The 21,177-nt window shown below is 43.0% G+C and overlaps 1 protein-coding gene across 5 annotated transcripts in view; it reads left to right on the forward strand.

Moving 5' to 3' along the window:
• pnpla6 (patatin-like phospholipase domain containing 6) overlaps nucleotides 1-21,177 on the forward strand; it is a 57,264-nt gene that overhangs the window by 22,254 nt on the left and 13,833 nt on the right. For 4 of the 5 annotated variants that reach the window (XM_037543163.1, XM_017699073.2, XM_037543165.1 and 1 more), the window contains exons 13-29: nucleotides 610-713; nucleotides 946-1,119; nucleotides 1,636-1,713; nucleotides 2,643-2,848; nucleotides 3,382-3,513; nucleotides 4,248-4,371; nucleotides 4,643-4,756; nucleotides 6,253-6,328; nucleotides 6,612-6,761; nucleotides 10,398-10,461; nucleotides 10,589-10,757; nucleotides 15,013-15,195; nucleotides 15,520-15,638; nucleotides 15,818-15,974; nucleotides 16,092-16,208; nucleotides 16,421-16,490; nucleotides 19,330-19,446. In XM_037543163.1, the coding sequence (XP_037399060.1) occupies nucleotides 610-713; nucleotides 946-1,119; nucleotides 1,636-1,713; nucleotides 2,643-2,848; nucleotides 3,382-3,513; nucleotides 4,248-4,371; nucleotides 4,643-4,756; nucleotides 6,253-6,328; nucleotides 6,612-6,761; nucleotides 10,398-10,461; nucleotides 10,589-10,757; nucleotides 15,013-15,195; nucleotides 15,520-15,638; nucleotides 15,818-15,974; nucleotides 16,092-16,208; nucleotides 16,421-16,490; nucleotides 19,330-19,446 (2,154 nt within the window). The remainder of the gene's footprint in view (nucleotides 1-609; nucleotides 714-945; nucleotides 1,120-1,635; nucleotides 1,714-2,642; nucleotides 2,849-3,381; nucleotides 3,514-4,247; nucleotides 4,372-4,642; nucleotides 4,757-6,252; nucleotides 6,329-6,611; nucleotides 6,762-10,397; nucleotides 10,462-10,588; nucleotides 10,758-15,012; nucleotides 15,196-15,519; nucleotides 15,639-15,817; nucleotides 15,975-16,091; nucleotides 16,209-16,420; nucleotides 16,491-19,329; nucleotides 19,447-21,177) is intronic. The other variant, XM_017699072.2, reaches the window with a different exon arrangement.

The raw sequence follows: 21,177 nt of genomic DNA on the forward strand, positions 1-21,177 counted from the left end.
CAAAAACGTATTTGATATCTTGTAAGCTAGTTAGAAGTACGATGTTTGATTTCAGATATCTAGTGAACATCCTAAGTCATTGCATGGCTTTGTTACATTCCATCACCAGTGCACTTAATTTAACATAATGAAGCACTAATTAATAAAAGCAGCTACTGGAAAATAAATCACAGTAATCCTGACCTGCTGTGATGAGAGATTTGGAAACGGTTAAAAAACTGACATATTGACTTTCATAAAATTACTACTTAGAGTAGTAATGTTATTTATATATGTTCTAATATAATTTTTTTTTAGCAAGGTACATTAGTGAGTAAATGTGAACTGAATTTAGAGCTAATAGCTATTTAAATAAAAACAGCTCCAAAGATGGTTGCAATTGCAATACTAGTCTACTACTACTAATGATTTTAAAAATATATGTATGTGTGTGTGTGTATATATATATATATATATATATATATATATATATATATATATATATATGGTAACTTGCTGTATGATGTAAGATGTATAGTGTCTCCTGTCTCAGACTGCTGACTTGAAGTAAGACTTTTCTAAACACACTTTGGTTTGCAAATCGAATGTGTGTGTGTGTGTGTCTTGCAGGCATGCAAAAGAGCCTGCGTTCAGATTTTGACATGGCGTATGAGAGGGGTCGGATATCTGTGTCTGCTGAGGATGGAACACCAACACCACCCACGTTTACACGGGTTAGACACACACACACGCCTTTACACACATATACATTTATATTCTTTAAACTTCCCAGCTTCTTCAATAGCAAGATCACATAAAGTAAAGATTGTACTGCTTGGGACTGAAGAATTATAAAGAAAATGCAGCTTGTTTACTTGTTTGGAAATATTTCTATGTGTTCTGCAGTGTTGGCCAGTTTTATGAAGTTATATAGTTTAGAACTGTGTATGTATGTGTTTCTCTCAGTCTCAGGACCAGCGAGAGAGGAAAGTAACAGTAGATGACGTGCCATCAGGTGTGTATCTGTACCCAGAGGAAGAGTCGGGCCACGAGAATGTTTACGGGCCATTACCAGGACGACCCAATGCCTCCCTGTTTGAAGAAGCTCAGAAAGAGATCCTTAAACTCATGAGAATTGAGGTACAGCTTGTGTGTGTTCGCTGTTGTGTGCATACCCTCAAGGAATAGTTCTTAAAGAGCTTAAAATATTAGTTTGGTCAAAATTGGAATGTTTCTCTTAGCTCAGCTATCACTGATAAGACGTGTTTGGAGCTAGAAGTTTTTTAGTTTTGCATTATGAGGTTAATATACCTAACAAGTAGTGAAAGCTTAAACCACAGGAATTAGCATTGTGGATAAAAATATGAACAAAAGTCAGATTTCAATGCAAAATTCTTTGGTCAGATACACTATGTAACACAGCCTCACAACTCACATATGTAAGTCTTATTGAGATTACTTAATAGCTCAATATGATTTGAGTCAAGTGTGTGATGCAGTTTGCATGATGCTAATTGATGGTTATGAGGTCCCATTACTTGTTAGCTACATTAGCTTCCTAGCTCCAGTGCAGAAGAAGCAAATCAAACATGTCTCAGATTTGTCTCAAATCTCATTTTTTTTTCTTTTGTCTTTACTTATTGTTGTTTTTTGCAGGACCCTGCTCTGCTGAATGGGCGAGTGACCTTGCACCATGCCAAAGCTGGAGCCGTCCTGGCCAGACAAGGAGACCAGGTGTCACATCCCTCTGTTTTTGTCTCTCCCATACTATTTTAATTAAATATTTAGGTTTAAATGATTTTCACATCATTTACATTCTGTTTTTATTCACATTTTGTACAGCGCCGAAGTTTTTTGCATACAGGTACTTCTATAAAGAGCTTTAGATAAAGTCTAATTATGATCTGGTTTGAATATGTCACTGGGACAGTGTTAAGACTATTTGGTGTCTTAGATTCATTCACACTGAAACACAAGGGAAATCAAGGGCCATGATCTCTGAATTACACCTAGTTAAATCAGTATGAAGGCTTTATCATTTCTTTATCATCACTGATTTGTGGGTAAAAGAGTGGTTTAAACTGTTTACCAAGATTCAATGCAAATTTCCTGCTTTTAACCCACTGTTAACGTATCAATTGAGACAAAAAACTGATTTGTTTCAAAATCCGGGCTCATATTGTGATGCTTCTTGAAGTAAGAGTACCAATTTAGGAAACGTTCCTGTCAGTAAAGTCATGGTGAATAAAAGAGGAATCTGATCCCAGATCAGCACTCCTAGTGTGAGAACTGTGCAACTGACTTTGTAGTTTTGGATTATGTGGCATCAAAAGCAGTATAGTGCTATTTACACTAAAAGGCACATGTACTTACATTGTATTAGTACATTCTTGAATGGAGTTGCACTTTTGGGCCTTAGGCCCAGTGATCTGCTCTCTTTTTCCTGAATGTGTTGTATTTCTATTAGTAGATAAAGGAATGAATTAGACATAATCTGTGGGTCAGGTAAAATATATATAATGTTCATGTTTGAAATCTTTTTTCCATCTCTTTATGTATCCCTATCCCTACTTCTTTCTTTGTTCTTTGCTCTTTTCACTCCATCCACACTCTTTTGTTCCTCTGTCTGGTCTCCCTCTTCCTGTCTTTCTCTCCACTATCAGGACGTGAGTCTGCATTTTGTGCTGTCGGGCTGCCTGCACGTGTATCAGCGCATGATCGACAAGCAGGAGGATGTGTGTCTGTTTGTGACGCAGCCAGGTGAGATGGTAGGCCAGCTGGCAGTGCTGACCGGTGAGCCCCTTATCTTCACCATCCGGGCCGTCCGAGACTGCACTTTCCTCAAAATCTCCAAATCTGACTTCTATGAGTGAGTCACTCTATGCTAAAACATGACTTTTACAAATTACACATTACAGTACATTGTGCTGTCTACTTCCACAAAAAAAATAACTCATTAAAAGTTCATAGCATTTTCCAAATGTAACAGAACAAATATGCATGTCATGCTAAAAGAAAAGTGGCTTCAAGAAACTCTAAGAACACAGAAATGATGTGTTGAATCTCTAGCTATTGTAAGGATCCTGATATGATGTCTTCAAGCAGAGATTTTGGTCTAGGACCAGATGGTACAGATCTTTAATGAGGACCTAGAAGTAAGATACTTGTTTTGAGATGCTGTGTGACTCTTGGTGCCTTACCTGGTCATTAGTTTAGTTTCTTGAGAAATCCTTGAAAAAGGCAATGAAGAACCAAGGATTTAATTTAGGCTTAATCCCCAAACTACAACACAGTTGGTCATTTATGACTATGATGCAGAATTATTATTATTATTATTATTATTATTATTATTACTGTTTCTTGCTCAGTTTTGCTTATAGATTTATATGCTCTTTTCTGTAGGATAATGCGGGAGCAGCCCAGTGTGGTACTAAGTGCAGCTCACACTGTGGCCATTCGCATGTCTGCATTCGTGAGGCAGATGGACTTTGCTATAGATTGGATGGCTGTGGAAGCTGGGCGTGCTCTCTATAGGTACTTCAGAACAACAGTCACTAGTAGTACTACCAGTAATAAAACAGTAACATTACTAATGCTAAAAAGATACCTGTATGGTATTTTCACAGACTGTTCTTTCATTTCTATACTGTTTTTTTTTTTCAAAATATAAGACATAAACAGCTCTTTAGACACTGTATGTCCAAAAGTTTGTAGATGCCCAAAAGTTTAGACATCCAAAGTTTCTTCTGAAACCAAGGCCATTTAGAGGGAGTTTGTTCCTCTTTGCTGTAGTACAGGCAGTTACATCCTCTATTGTTCTGGGAAAGATTTATGCTAGATGTTGGAACACTGCTGTGAGGATTTGATTGCTTTCAGATATAAAAGCATTAGTGAGGTCAGGTACTGATGCCGGGAGATTATTTCTGGGTCACAAACACCACGCCAGCTTATCTCAAAGATATTCAGTGGTGCTCCATCACTCCAGAGACCACAGTGTCTCTGCTACTCTGCCCAGTGATGGAGGGCTTTATATCCCCTTTAGCCAGTGCTTGGCCTTGGGCATGGTAAAATTAGGCTTATATTCTTCAGAATGTCCCATTCTGTTGGTAATACTTTACTACAGAGATTATACAAGCTCTGTGTGCTGAGTTCAATGTCTGTCAGCAATCCCTAAAATGAGATGAATTCATTAAGTGCCTAGATACATTGTCTTATTTTGGTTTTGAATACTTCAAAATGAAACCTGATTAACTTGCTTCTTTTTTTAGGCAGGATGATCAGTCTGATTGCACCTACATTGTACTGAATGGCCGTCTGCGTTCTGTCATCCGTAAGGCCAATGGAAAGAAGGAGCTGGTTGGGGAGTACGGACGGGGAGATCTAATTGGGGTGGTGAGCTCTCTCGATAAAACCTGTTCAATAAAGTTCAGACTTTGAAAACTAATCAGCTAATTTTCAAGCCATTCAACAATAGATTAAGTTGTTCTCTAGCATGAAAACACTAAATTATGCTTGCTATAGTCTATAAGCAATGCTGATTTAAAAGGTTTGCATGACCAGATGTAGATTTACCAGAATGACGTTTCTTTTATATTGTGGGTCATTGTTCACTTTGTTCATTTTTATTGTTTATTAAATTAGGAGCCATATACCTATTTTTCAGGTGGAGGCGTTGACTAGGCAGCCCCGGGCAACTACAGTGCATGCAGTCCGAGACACAGAACTGGTCAAGCTCCCAGAGGGAACACTAAACAACATTAAGAGACGCTATCCTCAGGTATCAACAGCACACCTATACACATTACACATAGAGCTAGGCAGTATGGCCAGAAATGTTATCATGATAAACAAAATTCATATTGTTCGATATCAATACATATCGCGATAAATGTCAAATCATTATTTCTTTTGTGTTTGAAGGCTCATTTTTGCTCCTGGGTGGTTAATTGCTGTTTTAAACTGTCCTTTATGGTCAGAACATGACAAACACTCGCAAGTGGGCAGAAACAGACAAACACTCGCCAAACAGTGGAACATTTCACAAATCTGTCAGGAGACAGTGGGAGAAAGTGTCTGGTGATCTGTTTTTATCAGCTGGAAAAGCACAGCGACAGTTTTTGTAGTAGAAATTAAGAAAGAAAATTATTAGAAAATTATTTTTAGCTGTCTGGTGACGAGTGCTCGGCTATCCTGTTACAAATGCTAAACAATTGGCCAACAACAGTGTTAAACTGTTTAGTTTCTCAACAATGTCAACTTAGTACGAACAGCAAACATTAGCTGGCTCGGTAGGTCAATGATGGATCACACAGCCTTACTTCGGTCACTCCTACCACAACCATGTCAGAGAATATCACGGTATTAAGACACCATCTAGCAGACGAGTTTCTCTTTTCTATTGAAGTAGTTTAAGGGATGAACCGCAATAAACAGTCCTCCTTTTAGGTATGTTTAAACTGAAACTTTGTGTCTTGTCTGATCTACAGTATCATCAGGTCGCCGTGTTGTGCGAGTGACAGGTTGCTGTTTCAAGTTACCAAGCTGCTAAAAACAGCTAGCCTGGAAAGATTGTGTTCTCCTGCTCTCCAATGTGTCACAGATTCCTTAGTTTAATTTCGTTTAAATCAGGACCATACCTTGCATGAACTCACTTCTTTCTTTCACTTTTGTTGCTTGGGAACGCATTAATACTAAAACATGACTGAGCGCTTTAACAGTGCTTTAGTTGTGAGGATCAGACGTGATTTAACACTGCTAAAGCTTGTTAGGATGTACAGAAAGAGGTGAGTTCACTTTAGGACAGTACATTTACGCCACTGATCTCGTCACTCACACTTGGTCACAGGAGAACAGATTGCTAGTTGCTCCACTCAAACAAGGAATGTATAACTCCACGTTTAAGACGTTGCTAAAGTATATTTGGCGACTCAGTTTCACTCGTCACCCCCTCCCTCTCTAATCCTGTTGAAAACTTTGGAAGTACACCCTCCTGGTGGCAGCAGAGTCATGTTGCTTTCCTTGCAGTAGAAAACAGCACAGGGCTGTCGCTAGAACATGTAAGTGTGAGAATGGTGTATTATATCGAAAATTTATCTAACCTTTCTTATCGCTCTATCGAGGAAAAGTTACAATGCAACAGTTATTGTTATCGTTTTATTGCCCAGCCCTAATGCACATAATTCAAAATTAAATATATTAACCAATATAACATGAGCTGACTATTGTGTGTGTGAATGTGTGTGCGTGTGTGTACGTGTGTGTATGTGTGTGTAGGTTGTTACTCGGCTGATCCATTTGTTGGGCCAGAAGATTCTAGGAAACCTTCAGCAGAACCGTGGACATTTCTCAAGTGAGTAAAAACATGAAGACAGTCATCATGGTAACAGTGTAATAAAATGAGTAAATATGAAATGAGGCTTTAACCTTCCCCACAGCAAGGTTGCATTATGCTGTTATTTTTATAAGTCATGTCTGATCTTGGTTAAAATCAGTGTGAAGAACTGAAAATTTTGAAGAAGAAGGAATGAATTCCAGGAAATATTACAGGAAAATTACCCTCATTTTTCAAAACTTTCAAAGTTCAAAAGATTAATGGTTAATGGTTCACAAACAAGTGAATGTTTTGTCTCCAGGTTCAGCTCTGGGTTTGCCTACTGTGGCATCCAGTCCTGATGTCACCAACCCAGCCAGCAACCTCTCTACTGTAGCTGTACTGCCTGTCTGTGATGAAGTGCCAATCAATGCCTTTAACTTGGAACTTAGCCATGCCCTCAGCGCCATAGGTACGACCTGCTTTTAGTTCTTAAATGGTAGTTAGCATAATGTATTACTGTAACACACCTGGGCTCAAACTTAACATTCTGTGACTGAAGCTGTGCCACTGTGTATTACAAATTCCATCTGTGGTGAATATTGGTGCACTATGAATTTAGAAGCATGTTTTAAGGTTTTTTGCCTTTTATATCCATAAACCAAAAATGCAACTTTTATGACAAAAGATTTAGCATTCATATTATATTATATTATATTATATTATATTATATTATATTATCCTCCCATCGACCCACCACCGATGGGAGGGGCAGTAGTAGGGGTGCGGTGCATTGTGGATCGGGCAGTGTCCGAAGGCGTGGGCCTTGGCGTTCTGATCCTCGGTTGCTGAAACTGGCTTTTGGAACTTGGAACGTTACCTCACTGGCGGGGAAGGAGCCTGAGTTGGTGCGCGAGGTCGAGAGATACCGGCTAGATATAGTCGGGCTCACCTCAACACACAGCTTGGGCTCTGGGTCCAATCTCCTTGAGAGGGGCTGGACTTTTTTCTTTTCTGGAGTTGCCCATGGTGAGAGGCGGCGGGCAGGTGTGGGCTTTCTCATAGCCCCTCGACTCGGCGCCTGTATGTTAGGGTTTTCCCCGGTGGACGAGAGGGTAGCTTCCCTACGCCTTCGGGTTGGGGAACGGGTCCTGACTGTTGTCTGTGCTTATGCACCGAACAGCAGTTCAGAATACCCAGCCTTCATAGAGTCCTTGGAAGGGGTGCTTGAAAGTGCTCCTCCTGGAGACTCGATTGTCCTACTGGGGGACTTCAACGCTCACGTGGGCAATGACAGTAAGACCTGGAGGGGTGTGATTGGGAGGAATGGCCTCTCTGATCTGAACCCGAGTGGTGTTCAGTTTTTGGACTTCTGTGCAAACCACAGTTTGTCCATAACGAACACCATGTTTGAACACAAGGATGTCCATAAGTGCACATGGCACCAGGACACCCTAGGCCGCAGTTCAATGATTGACTTTGTAGTCGTGTCAGCGGACTTGCGGCCATGTGTACTGGACACTCGGGTAAAGAGAGGAGCTGAGCTGTCAACTGATCACCACCTGGTGTTGAGTTGGATCAGGTGGTGGGGGAAGATGCCAGTCAGACCAGGCAAACCCAAACGTATAGTGAGGGTTTGCTGGGAACGTCTGGCAGAAGAACCTGTCAGATTGATCTTCAACTCACACCTCCGTCAGAACTTTGACCAGATATCGGGGGAGGTGGGGGACATTGACTCAGAATGGGCCATGTTCCGCTCCTCCATTGTTGAAGCGGCTGACTGTAGCTGTGGTCGCAAGGTAGTTGGTGCCTGTCGGGGCGGTAATCCTCGAACCCGGAGGTGGACACCCCAGGTGAGAGATGCCGTCAAGCTGAAGAAGGAGTCCTACCGGACATGGTTGGCCTGTAGGACACCAGAGGCAGCTGGCAGGTATCGACAGGCCAAGCGATCTGCGGCTTCAGTCGTTGCCAAGGCAAAAACCCGGGTGTGGGAAGAGTTCGGTGAGGCCTTGGAAAGTGACTTTAAGTTGGCTCCAAAAAGATTCTGGCAAACCGTCAGGCGACTCAGAAGGGGAAAGCAGTGTGCCACTAGCACTGTATATAGTGGAGATGGTGTGCTGCTGACTTCGACTGAAGACGTCATTGGGCGGTGGAAGGAATACTTTGAGGACCTTCTCAATCCCACCGACACGTTCTCCAGTGAGAAGGCAGAGTCTGGGGACACGGGAATAGGCTTGTCCATTACTGAGGCCGAAGTCGCTAAGGTAGTTAAAAAGCTCCTTGGCGGCAGGGCTGCAGGGGTGGATGAGATCCGTCCCGAGTTCCTCAAGGCTCTGGATGTTGTGGGGCTGTCTTGGCTGACACGCCTTTTCAACATTGCATGGACATCGGGGGTGGTGCCACTTGATTGGCAGACTGGGGTGGTGGTGCCTCTTTTTAAAAAGGGGGACCGGAGGGTGTGTTCCAACTACAGGGGAATCACACTCCTCAGCCTCCCTGGTAAGGTCTATGCAAGGGTACTGGAGAAGAGAGTCCGGCTTATAGTCGAACCTCAGATCCAGGAGGAGCAGTGCGGGTTCCGCCCTGGTCGTGGAACACTGGACCAACTCTTTACCCTCTCCAGGATTCTCGAGGGTTCATGGGAGTTTGCCCAACCAGTCCACATGTGCTTTGTGGATTTGGAGAAGGCATTCGACTGTGTTCCCCGGGGTATTCTGTGGGAGGTGCTTCGGGAGTACGGGGTACATGGCTCTTTGCTACGAGCCATTCAGGCCCTGTACAAACAAAACAGGAGCTTGGTTCGCATGGCCGGCAGTAAGTCAGACTTTTTCCCAGTGAGAGTTGGACTCCGTCAGGGCTGCCCTTTGTCACCGATTCTATTCATAATTTTTATGGATAGAATTTCTAGGCGCAGTCAGGGGATGGAGGGTGTCCGGTTTGGTGACCTCAGGGTCACATCGCTGCTGTTTGCAGATGATGTGGTCCTATTGGGGACATCAGGCCGTGAACTTCAGCTTTCACTGGATCGGTTTGCAGCCGAGTGTGAAGCGGCCGGGATGAGGATCAGTACCTCCAAATCCGAGGCCATGGTTCTCACGCGGGAAAGGGTGGAGAGCCCTCTCTGGGTCGGGGATGAGCTCTTGCCTCAAGTGGAGGAGTTTAAGTATCTCGGGGTCTTGTTCACGAGTGATGGTACAAGGGAGCGGGAGATTGACAGGCGGATTGGTGCTGGGTCAGCAGTGATGCGGGCTCTTTGCCGGTCTGTTGTGGTAAAGAAAGAGCTGAGCCATAAGGCAAGGCTCTCGATTTACTGGTCGATCTATGTTCCCACCCTCACCTATGGTCATGAGCTTTGGGTAATGACCGAAAGAACGAGATCGCGAATACAAGCGGCTGAAATGAGTTTCCTCCGCAGGGTGGCTGGACTCTCCCTTAGAGATAGGGTGAGAAGTTCGGTCATCCGAGAGGGACTCGGAGTAGAGCCGCTGCTTCTTCACGTCAAGAGGAGCCAGTTGAGGTGGTTCGGGCATCTTGTTAGGATGCCTCATGGACGCCTCCCTTGGGAGGTGTCACAGGCAAGTCCACCGGGGAGGAGACCCCGGGGAAGACCCAGGACACGCTGGCGTGACTATATCGCCCAGCTGGCCTGGGAGCGCCTCGGAATCCCTCCCAGGGAGCTAGTGGAAGTGGCTGGGGAAAGGGAGGTCTGGGCTTCATTGCTCAGGATGCTGCCCCCGCGACCCGAACCCCGGAGAAGCGGAAGATGATGGATGGATGGATGGATGGATGGATATTATATTATATTATATTATATACATTGATATTATAATACTTGTTTGCTTCAAGCTGCTTTAAATCTTGTGTAGAGTGTTTTTTAGATTGTGACTTTAATCTTTACTACATAAAACAAATGAGAAACGAAAAAGAATGGAAGATTTAGGGATATAACAGAATAATTACTTAATCAGATTAAACTCTAGGCAACTGCTGGTCTTTATTCACATAATGTAAAATCACATTAAAAGTCGCTAGTAAAACCAGAGTTAGATTTTATAAAAAATGTTTCATGACATGGACTTAATCTTGAGGTGGCTCTGTCTGATTTTAGGTCCTACTCTGCTGTTAACGAGTGACATCATCAGAGAGAGACTTGGAGCTTCTGCCTTAGACAGGTAAAAATGGTGATATGATCAAAAGACAGATTGGCATACAGTAAAAGATGCTTTTAGATGTCAGACCTGAAGCATGCATAGTCTTTTTTGCTGCATTTATGTATCTCCCTCTGTTTCTGTCTCTCAGCATTCATGAGTACAGGTTATCTGGCTGGTTAGCGCAGCAGGAGGACATCAATCGAATAGTTCTGTATCAAACAGATAACAGTATGACTCCCTGGACACAGCGCTGCATCAGACAAGCAGATTGCATTCTCATCGTTGGCCTGGGAGACCAGGAGCCCACTCTTGGTCAGGTTTGTATGTGTTCTGTTGGTACATGTTAAGGCTGCACAACATATTATTTGTTTATCACTATCATGGTTTTGATCTTACTGGTTTTGCAAAAGACATGCATTATGTATATTCCAAGGTGCACTGCAAATAAAATATTCACCTATGCAATCACAGTACTTTAATTTTTAAATTAAATTCAGATTATACAGGATCTTCAGTCGTTGGGAGCAATATGCTCCTGGTAGGTTCTCCCAGGGCGAACAGGTCTGGAGTGAAGACCCAGACTAACGCGATCCAAAACCCCACCATGCACAACACACACAAAAAATCATGTACCTGGGACCAATCACCGGGACCTACCCCTGGAGACTGGGCCTGGGGGTAGTGTTCCTCGGCAAGCGCCTGGTGGCCAGGCAGCCCACATAACCCTGCCAGGCTTAGCCCAAAGAGGCAATGTGGGGAGACCATGTGGGCCCATGTGGGCAAAATCCAGCATGGGGGAGCAGTGCAGTGCCGTATAGGCAGTGGGAGATTGCAGGGAGGCCCTTGGTGGCCTAGGCCCCTGCGGCAGAAACTGGCTCTTGGTACGGGGAATGTAACCTCATTGGGGAGGAAGGAACCGGAGCTTGTGCAGGAGGTTGAGAGGTACCAACTAGATATAGTTGGGCTCATCTCCACCCACAGTGTCGGGTCTGGAACCAAATTCCTGGATAGGGGTTGGTCCCTCTCCTACTCAGGGGTTGCACAGGGTGATAGGCGCCGAGTGGGTGTGGGGATACTCGCGTCCCCGGCTGGCGACCATGCAGTTGGAGTTTGTCCCAGAGGACGAGAGAGTCGCCTCAAGGCAAATTAAAATCGCAGAGAGGAAAAAAGTGCTTATGCACCAAACAACAGGTCAGAGTATTCAGCCTTCTTGGAGCAAGTCGGCGGGATTCTGGAAAGGGTCTTGCCTACAGAATCCATAGTCTTACTGTGAGACTTCAATGGTCATGTTGGCAATGACTGGGAGACCTGGAGAGACGTGATTGGGAAGAACAGCCCGCCCGATCTAAACCCGAATGGTGAATTGTTATTGGACGTATGTGCCAGGCATGGATTGTCCATAACAAACACCAAGTTCAAAAACAAGGATGTTCATAAGTGTACATGGTACCAGAGCTCCTTGGGTCAAAGGTCAATGATCGACTTTGTTGTTGTTTCATTTGACTTGGGACCATATGTTCTGGTCACTTAGGTGAAGATATGTGCTGCACTGTCAACTGATCACCATCTGCTGGTGAGTTGGATCAGATGGCAGGGAAGACTGATGGTCAGACCCAGTAGGCCCAAGCGAATAGCGAGGGTGTACTGGGTTTTGACTGTCGGAGGCCCCTGTTTGGAATGATTTCAACTCCCACCTCCAGGAGAGCTTTTCTCATGTCCCGGAGGAGGTACGGGACATGGAGTCTGAATGGACCCTGTTCAAAACCTCCATTGTGGAAGCGGCCAGGCGTAGCTGTGGCCAAAAGCTTGTGGGTGCCTGTTGGGGCGGTAACCCAAGTACCTCCTGGTGGACACCGATGATGAGGGAGGCCGCCAAGCTGAAGAAAGAGGTCTTTAGGGACTGGTTGGCACGAGGGACTCGCAATTCAACAGATAGGTACCGACAGGCAAAAAAGGTGGGCAAAAGGCAAATAAAACGATCTATAAGCTCATACAGGGGTATGGAGAAATGTTGCATTACAAGCATTTAACTCCCACTGAAAGACAAGTTTCTGTGAAGAACATTTCATCCAGACTCCTCTCTGAGAATGTCAGAGATGTGATGTGGCTGATGACAGTTGGCAGGCTGCCAGTCAGATGTGTAGTTAAATGGAGCTGTTACGTCACAACTAAAACATGTCCATTGACTAATTGTAATGAAGATGAGATGATTGAACATCTTTTCATTCACTGTCCAAGAACAATGGATATCTGGAGGAAATTACAGCACATTGGGCTGAATTTGGACATGAACGTGAAAAGCGTAATGTTTGAGATTTTTAATGGAACTTTTTCCAAAAGTGTTTTAGAATTTTACTGGTTCATTGTTTGTGTTGTTAACCATAAGATCTGGAAGACGCGCTGTAAAAGGGTAATAGAACAGTGTGAAGTACCATTTATAAGCAAATACTGTGTGAGATCAAAAGACTCTGAGAACAATAGACACTCGAGGGAAGAGAAAGTTCCCCTGGACTCTGCTGGACTATTAATCAGTGCTGCATCATTCCGAATGTAAATAACTCAACTGTGTAATATTGTATAAATGCTGATAAATGTGGATTTTGTATTTTTTTGTATCCTGTATCTGAAAATGTGTTTTTATTGAAATAATATTCCTCAATAAAGTTTGTTAAAGCAAAAAAGGCAATGGTGGCAGAAGCAAAATCCAGGGCATCGGAGGTGTTTGGTGAGGCCATGGAAAAAGACTTTCGTTTGGCCTCAAAGAGGTTCTGGACAACTGTCCGGCGACTCAGGAGCGGTCGGGTTGGCTGCGCCCAAGCTGTATTCGACAAGGGAGAAACTCTGACTTCAAATGAGGATATTGTCGGTCGGTGGAAGGAACACTTTGAGGAACTCCTTCATCCGGGAGACGTGCCTCCCTCATGGGAGTCAGGGCCAGAGGTTTCTGGTGTGTCAAATTCCATTTCTCTGGTGGAGGTCACTGAGGTAGTTGGTAAGCTCCTCAGTGGCAAGGCACCGGGGGTGGATGAAATTCATCCAGAGATGCTTAAGGCTCTAGATACTGTGGGGCTGTCATGGCTAACACGCCTCTGCAATATTGTATGGACCTTGGGAACAGTACCCTTGGACTGGCAGACCGGGGTGGTGGTCCCTATTTTTAAAAAGGGGGACCGGAGGGTGTGTGCCAACTATCGGGGTGTGCCAACTGCTCAGCCTCCCTGGGAAAGTCTATGCCAAGGTACTGGAAAGGAGACTCTGACCAATAGTTGAACCTCAGATTGAACAATGCGGATTCTGTCCCGGCCGTGGAACAATGGACCAGGTTTTCACCCTCTCACAGATTGTTGAGGGGGCATGGGAGTTTGCCAACCCAGTCTACATGTATTTTGTGGACTTGGAGAAGGCTTATGACCGTGATCCTTGAGATATCTTGTGGGAGGTCCTCCGGGAGTATGGGGTGCCGGGGTTACTTCTCCGGGCCATCCAATCTCTGTACTCCCGGAGTGAGAGCGGTGTTCGTATACTCGGCATTAAGTCAGACTCTTTCAGTGTTAGTGCTGGACTCTGCCTGGGTTGTGCCCTGTCTCCACTCCTGTTCGTAATATTCATGGACAGAGTGTCAGGGTGTAGCCGGGGTCAGGAGGGCATTTTGCGTGGAGGCCAGAGGGTGGCGTCTCTGCTATTTGCAGATGATGTTGTTCTTTTGGCTGATTCACATGGATGCCTCCAGTGCTCACTGGAGCAGTTTGCAGCTGAGTGTGAAGCAGTTGGTATGCAGGTCAGCACTTCCAAGTCTGAGTCCGTGGTCTTAGCCCGGAAAAGGATGGCATGCCCACGCCAGGTAAGGGGAAAGGACTTGCCCCAGGTGGAGGAGTTTAAGTATCTTGGGGTCTTGTTCACAAGTGATGGGAAGAGGGATCGTGAGATTGGCCACAGGCTGGGACAGGCGGCAGCAGTAATGCGGTCACTGTACCAGACTGTAGTGGCGAAGAGGGAGCTGGGCCAAAAGGCGAAGCTCTCTGTTTACCGGTCGGTCTACATCCCGACCCTCACCTATGGTCATGAGCTGTGGGTAATGCCCGAAAGAACGAGATTGCGAATACAAGTGGTGGAAGTGAGCTTTCTTCGTAGGGTGGCAGGCTAAACTCTATTTGATACAGTGAGGAGCTCGGTCATCCAGGAGGAGCTCGGAGTAGAGCCACTACTCCTCCGCATTGAGAGGAGCCAGCTGAGGTGGTTCAGGCATCTGATCCGGATGCCCCCTGGACACCTCCCGGTGGGGGTGTACCAGGCATGGCCTACCAGGACAAGACCCTGGGGTTGTCCTAGGACCCGCTGGAGAGATTATATCCCCAAGTTGGCATGGGAGCGGCTTTGGGTCCCCGGGACTGAGCTAGAGGAAGTTGCCGGGGACAGGGTCGTCTGGGATTCTCTGCTATCTCAACTGCTACCGCAACCCTATCTGGACTAGCAGTTAATGATGATGATGATATACAGCCCTGGTACACATGGTCTTTTATGAAAGAAAACACTAGATTGGTTTTAGACTGCTCCTTATGTTGTTCCCCACAGTTGGAGCAGATGTTGGAGAACACAGCAGTGCGGGCACTGAAGCAGCTGGTTCTGCTGCACCGTGAAGATGGGCCAGGCCCCTCCAGAACTGTGGAGTGGTTGAACATGCGTAGCTGGTGCTCTGGTCACCTCCACCTCAGATGCCCCCGCAGAGTCTTCTCACGCCGCAGCCCCACTAGACTGGTAATGGCCTTTTCCAAACTTTAAATATGTGTAACTAAATTAAGGAACTGCGCACTAGGAACTGATAAGAGAGTGTTCCAGCAGAAGGACTAGATTCCTATTGCGTTTTCAGAACATGACAAACATACTGCCAGGATTTGTTGTTGTTATGATGGTTTGTTAATGTATAAGTGTGTAAAGCTATTTATGTCTAATTCTGTTTTAAATGTCCACCAAGTTAGGTTCCAAACTGCTATCAAATTAAGATAGAAATCAAACAGAAATTTATATGGAATTTGCAGATTTTTAAAGCTTAAAAGTAGTTTGTTTTTGTTTGTATTACAGAGGGAGGTGTATGAGAAAGTCTTTGAGAAGACTGCAGATAGACATAGTGATTTCTCCCGTCTGGCCCGAGTCCTCACCGGAAACAGCATTGCTCTTGTACTAGGAGGAGGAGGAGCGAGGTGAGGGACATTTAACAGAATTTCAGAATCACATATAAATCAAAGAAATACACATTTTTAAATTGTTATTTTAGCCATTAAAATTCACTAACCAAGAAATGATTCTAATTAAAACTAATTTAAATAGTTACATTCCATAGAAGATTTGTTACCTTTGGGCATCCTTTTTGTTAATGTAGGGGCTGCTCGCATGTCGGTGTGATCAAAGCCATGGAGGAAGCAGGGATTCCCATCGACTTAGTGGGCGGAACGTCTATCGGCTCCTTCATTGGTGCACTATATGCAGAGGAGAGAAGTGCTGTTCGGGTGAAGCAGCGAGCAAGAGAGTGGTCGAAGGTAGAGTCAGCTTCCTCCTCAGTTTTCAGAGTGTGTGAAGTAGTCTGTGATCAATGAGAAGGACTACCTGTACAAGTCTGTACTTCAGCATTAGTGCTTGTCTTGCTGTACCCTCAGGCAATGAATTCAGTGTTCAAAACAGTCCTGGATCTGACTTATCCCATTACGTCCATGTTCTCTGGTTCCGCATTCAATACCAGCATTTCCAACGTATTTGAGGATAAGCAAATAGAGGTGAGATTTCACAAATGTAAATGAGAGAAATGGAGTACTTAAACTCTCATTCTGAAAGAGAAACAATTCTAACTGAATTCTTTCCTCTCTTTTTGTTGGGGTTTTTTTTTGTGGGTTGCCCTGCTGTTTTGAAGTTGTAAGAAGTTGTCTTAAATAAAAGAGCATGAATTTTATCATGAGCATCTCATTTTATCCTCTTTGTGAAATTCTAGGACCTGTGGCTGCCTTATTTCAATGTGACCACTGACATCACAGCATCTGCAATGCGGGTACACAAAGACGGTGAGTTGGAGCTGAATATAGGCCCCTGTGTTTTATCTATCAGTAATGTATTAGCTTAATACTAGCAGTAATTGTATCATGAACTTCAAAATAACCGCCCTGCCTCAATTAAAAATGGAGGGGTTCCAAAGGGTTCTGTATTAGGGCATTATGCATTTTTGAAAGAAATTAACTATAGTAATACCTTTAGACAGTTGAAATTCTTTTAACTACATACACAACTTGTTTAACTGCATTTATGATGACTCAGAACTAATGATAAAAAGTGCAGTGGTTTGTTTATTCTAATAACTGATTGAGATTACATTTGAATATATCATAGGTTCACTAAAATTTATCAAAGTAATGACATTAAATTATGATGTGATGTTTTTATTGATGACTTTAGCTATTGGTTGTGACTGCTTGTTATAGTGAACATTTAATGAGGAAAGGCTTGATGCTGCATGTTCTGTGATTGTGTTATTTACCATTTTGGGGTTTGAATAAGAATATTGAATGGGCTTATATTATTACACTGTGAAATCTGAAGAATGGTCATTCCATCTTGCTTTTCTAACCGTCCATCTTGCTGAAATGTTAGTGCCTTGATTGACTCTTGACTGTAGCCACTAACTGCTGTACAGTTGTATGGGTGATTGACCACTGCTACATTCCCAATCAAGATCCAGTGATTCTGTTATCACCTTCTAAATTTGCTCAGTGACACACTGGATTTGGGGATTGCACATGGTCATTCATTTGTCTCCGTTCACCCGTTCGGCTTGTGGGATTGCCCGTAGCATGACTAACTAACTGCAGGTCCGCAGCTTGTCCTTCAGTCTCTTCTCTTCTTCCCCCTCCCTCCCTCTCTCATTCTTGATTTTCTCAGCTGTCACCTAATTTAATTTCATTCTGTTTAAATGTGCGTCCATGTGGTAGTTATTCATTTTCCACCCAGTTTCATCTTTTTGACCCATCTTTTGTTTTCTTACCCATCTCTATGCATTATGTGTTTGTTTAAGACCAGATTTGATTGAAGTCATAACACCTAGAGCTATAACATCTGTTAATTAGCTATCATTATTATTAGAGGTGACATTAGAGCTTCATTAGAGAGCTGTAGAGAAAACTGTTCCTGTAGTAGGATCCAGAACATTACCCTGTGCTATCCTTGACCTCACTTAACATCCCTTCCTGCCCCTGCTCTTATAGTCTCGTCTCTCCACTGCTGTAGCTTTGCTCACCTGCTTCCAACATGTGACCAAGGAGATGAAATCAAAGGTTGATTTTCAAAGGTCAGATATAGCGTCTCTGCAGCATGATTTCATCACCCTGCAGTGTGGGTCAAATTGACCTAATCTATTATCAGAGAAGGTCATAGTATAGGTGCTGTACTCATTGCTAGACCTTTCATCAGATGTGTTAGAGTATGAGCAAGATTGTAGATAACGTGTTAGAGATTATCAGAACACACAGATTAAGCCACATGTCCTATTTTAAGGGGTGTTAAAGGGGGCATAATTCAGTGGTTAAGATGTGTACAAAGTTATTTGGAGTGGTTTGATCCAAATTCTGTCATTCTAGAGAAATGTTTACAGCAGTTGTGATAGAAACCAGAAGCATTTAATTCCTCAAAAAGCTCACAGAAAGCTATTATAGAAAATGACTGCCTAAAACCTGACATTTTTTTACAGTAGTTTTGAGGCAAAATAAGGCAAGATAGCATATATGATTTGTATATGATCTACTGCCATTTTCTGATTTATATATTTAAATGGAATATAGTTTTTACCACTAGTTTACTGTTATCTACATTACACATATAGAAGACGCTGCTCATTGTGTGTAGTAAATTAAAAGGCTGTATTCATAGACATCACAACCCCAGGGTCCTATCACCACCACTGTGAAAAATTAATGGAATTCCTCATTAATGAACAACCTTAAATTAAATTTAAAGTTAAATTTAGCGTAAATTTTGCTCAGTTTTTATGTATTGAACAAACCTCATAGTTTTACATCTAGTATGTGTTTAATCAAGTTAATCAAGAGCGCTTTTAAGAGATGTTCAGTATTTAAGAAAGTATTCGTTTTTAAAAGTAGTTTTCTGAAATACATTTGTTATTGGCAACATCTGTCTAGTTTCTGCATATTTCTGTTTTATATTTTGCTCAGTTTGTATAACTAAATGGCCTACCGACTTGCTCTCTCTCTCTCTCTCTCTCTCTCTCTCTCTTTCTCTCTTTCTCTCTCTTTCTCTCTCTCTCTCTCTCTCTCTCTCCCTCTCACTCTCATTCTTGTTCTTTCTTTCTTTTCCTATTCCTCGTTTTCTTTTTTCTTGAGCTTGGCATTGTCATCTCTAACCATTGCTGTGTCCTAACACTTATCTCTCCGTATTTGCAACACACACCTCAGATAGAATATGAAAGTAAGACTGTTTAGAATTTTTAATGGCCAGTTCAATGGCCAATCCAGTCCAACAGATTTAATTTGTAGCCTAGTATGACTCCTAATCAGCAGTAAATTTGTGTTGCTGCCAGATTTAAGAATATTGCAGAGCTTTATACTATAAATGTCATGTAGAAGTTATCCCCTTTTGGGGTTTTGGAGATATTATTCTTTTCCCTTTCATTCTCACTCATTTGCCTCTTTTATCCTTTTTATCTCTCCCACAATCTGGTTCTCCTATATTTGTTTGCTCACTTCGGTACAAGTATACATCTGTCTGTCTTTCTCTCTCTCTCTTTCTCTCACTATATCACTCTCTCTATATATTATCACTCTCTCTCTCTCTCTCTCTCTCTCTCTCCTGTGTCCTGTTCGTTTTTGATTTCTTCTTCATCTTCATTTTTGCCAGGCTGTGTGTGGTGTTATGTTAGAGCCAGTGCCTCCTACACCCCTTATTTACCTCCTCTCTGCGACCCCAAGGATGGCCACCTCCTCGTGGATGGTTGCTATGTAAACAATGTCCCAGGTCAGAAACCCCCCCCCCACCCCCCAACCCCACCCACCCTGTGACCAGCTTCTTCAAAGTGAGAGAAAAAAAACAACCCACAACCTCCCCATTCTTTCAAATCCTGTTTTTTGTATTAACCCATTACTGACCAGTCGGACATTGGGAACCCATGGCTTGGAAGGAAAGATTAAAGTGTCTAACAGGAGATGGAGTAAAAGGGCGTGACACAGTACTATTCATAGTGTTTGGATAATTTTATATTATGTTTCGACAAAAAACGTTAATGGCTACCAATGAATGAAAGCCAACTGCCATTAGTTCGCTTAGCATTCCTGCATTTACTTCATGGGTTGATTCACAGATTCACACATTTTTGGTTAAGGTGTACTTTTAGTACCAAATGTATATTTGGTTCTGTCCTTATCCATTATCTCCCTAAATGCCTATTCCTATGTTCATATTTATATGCAAGTCAGAACTGCATGGCCCATCCTCGTTTCACTCGCTTTGCAGTACAATGAAAGAATGATGCAGCTGGTTATCTGATTCTACTAAATGCTATGTCTGCATGTGTTTTTCTGTTTTAACCCTAAACTCCAAGCTTTACACTTTTGCCTGTAGTTGAGAAGAGCACCTTTTCATATCTTTTAAGCCCTATTAGTTTTATCAGATGAGGTGCAGTAATGTTGTTTGTTAGGGATTCACATGGCCAATTCATACAGAATAAATTATCTGTGTAATTTTCCCAGATTATATTACATCCCAGATGTCCTTGAGCAAATTGTCATTTAGATTGTCAATTAGGTTTCCAGTTCATACCAAGTAGATGAGCATTAGGCTAGTAATGTTGACTCATTCAGCTGCCCAAGAGGACAAAAATCAATATGTCCTGTGAAAGGCACCTTCAGATATTTAATCTCATTTTCATTCTGATTAGACCATCACCAAAAATGTTTTAGATTGGATTTGATTAGAACAGGACTAGGAGTTTACAGCACCTTCCTGGGTAAAACTAATCCAGCTCCAAAAGGGTTTAGACTGACAATTCTCACTCTTTTGCTGCTAGTGTTCTTATGTAGGTTTGTTATGAGGAGTTTTGTTTAAGTATTTTCTTCACTTTTTGGAGCAAGTAGTGATTAGAAAGTGATTAGTTGTCCAAGAGGGATGTCAGTCGTTTTTTGGTAAACAGTCAGCTGCACTATGCTTGTGATGCACAATGATTAAAGGCAGGTACACACAAAAAAGCACACCTTCTGAGCATGTCTTCAGTGTCCAAAGAAAAAAGGAGCTGTACATACTGACTGCAGGCTGCTCCTAACTTGCCATGCCTACTCAAATTAGAAATAAGCATGTTTTTCAGGTCAGGTCTTAACTTAAGTTTTGTTAAGTTTCTGACCTGTTAGTCAACTAACAAACTAATGTTGTTCTTGTTCTAGTTTTGCAAAAGGTTTCATTAATCTTGTATATCTGTAAGTCGCTTCTTATTAAAATAATAGAACTAAAACTTACAGCATTAAGTAGCTTGAAGGCTGCTGTTATTCTGGCTCTCCGCTGGTTTAATCAGACTGTAAATATCTTTAAGCCCCCATTCATATTTCGCGAGGAACACCATTTCGTGGATGTAAGGCTGCTGCTTATTTTTACAATTTTTTCTACCTTGGTGAAATGTTCTACCCTGCGGGTTGAGGGTTTGCGATGTGGATTGAAGGTCTCTTTTGGCTTTCTCACAGTAAAAGATCACACACATTA

This window comes from Pygocentrus nattereri, chromosome 12 (assembly GCF_015220715.1).
Source record: "Pygocentrus nattereri isolate fPygNat1 chromosome 12, fPygNat1.pri, whole genome shotgun sequence".
In the NCBI taxonomy this organism is placed as follows: domain Eukaryota; kingdom Metazoa; phylum Chordata; class Actinopteri; order Characiformes; family Serrasalmidae; genus Pygocentrus; species Pygocentrus nattereri.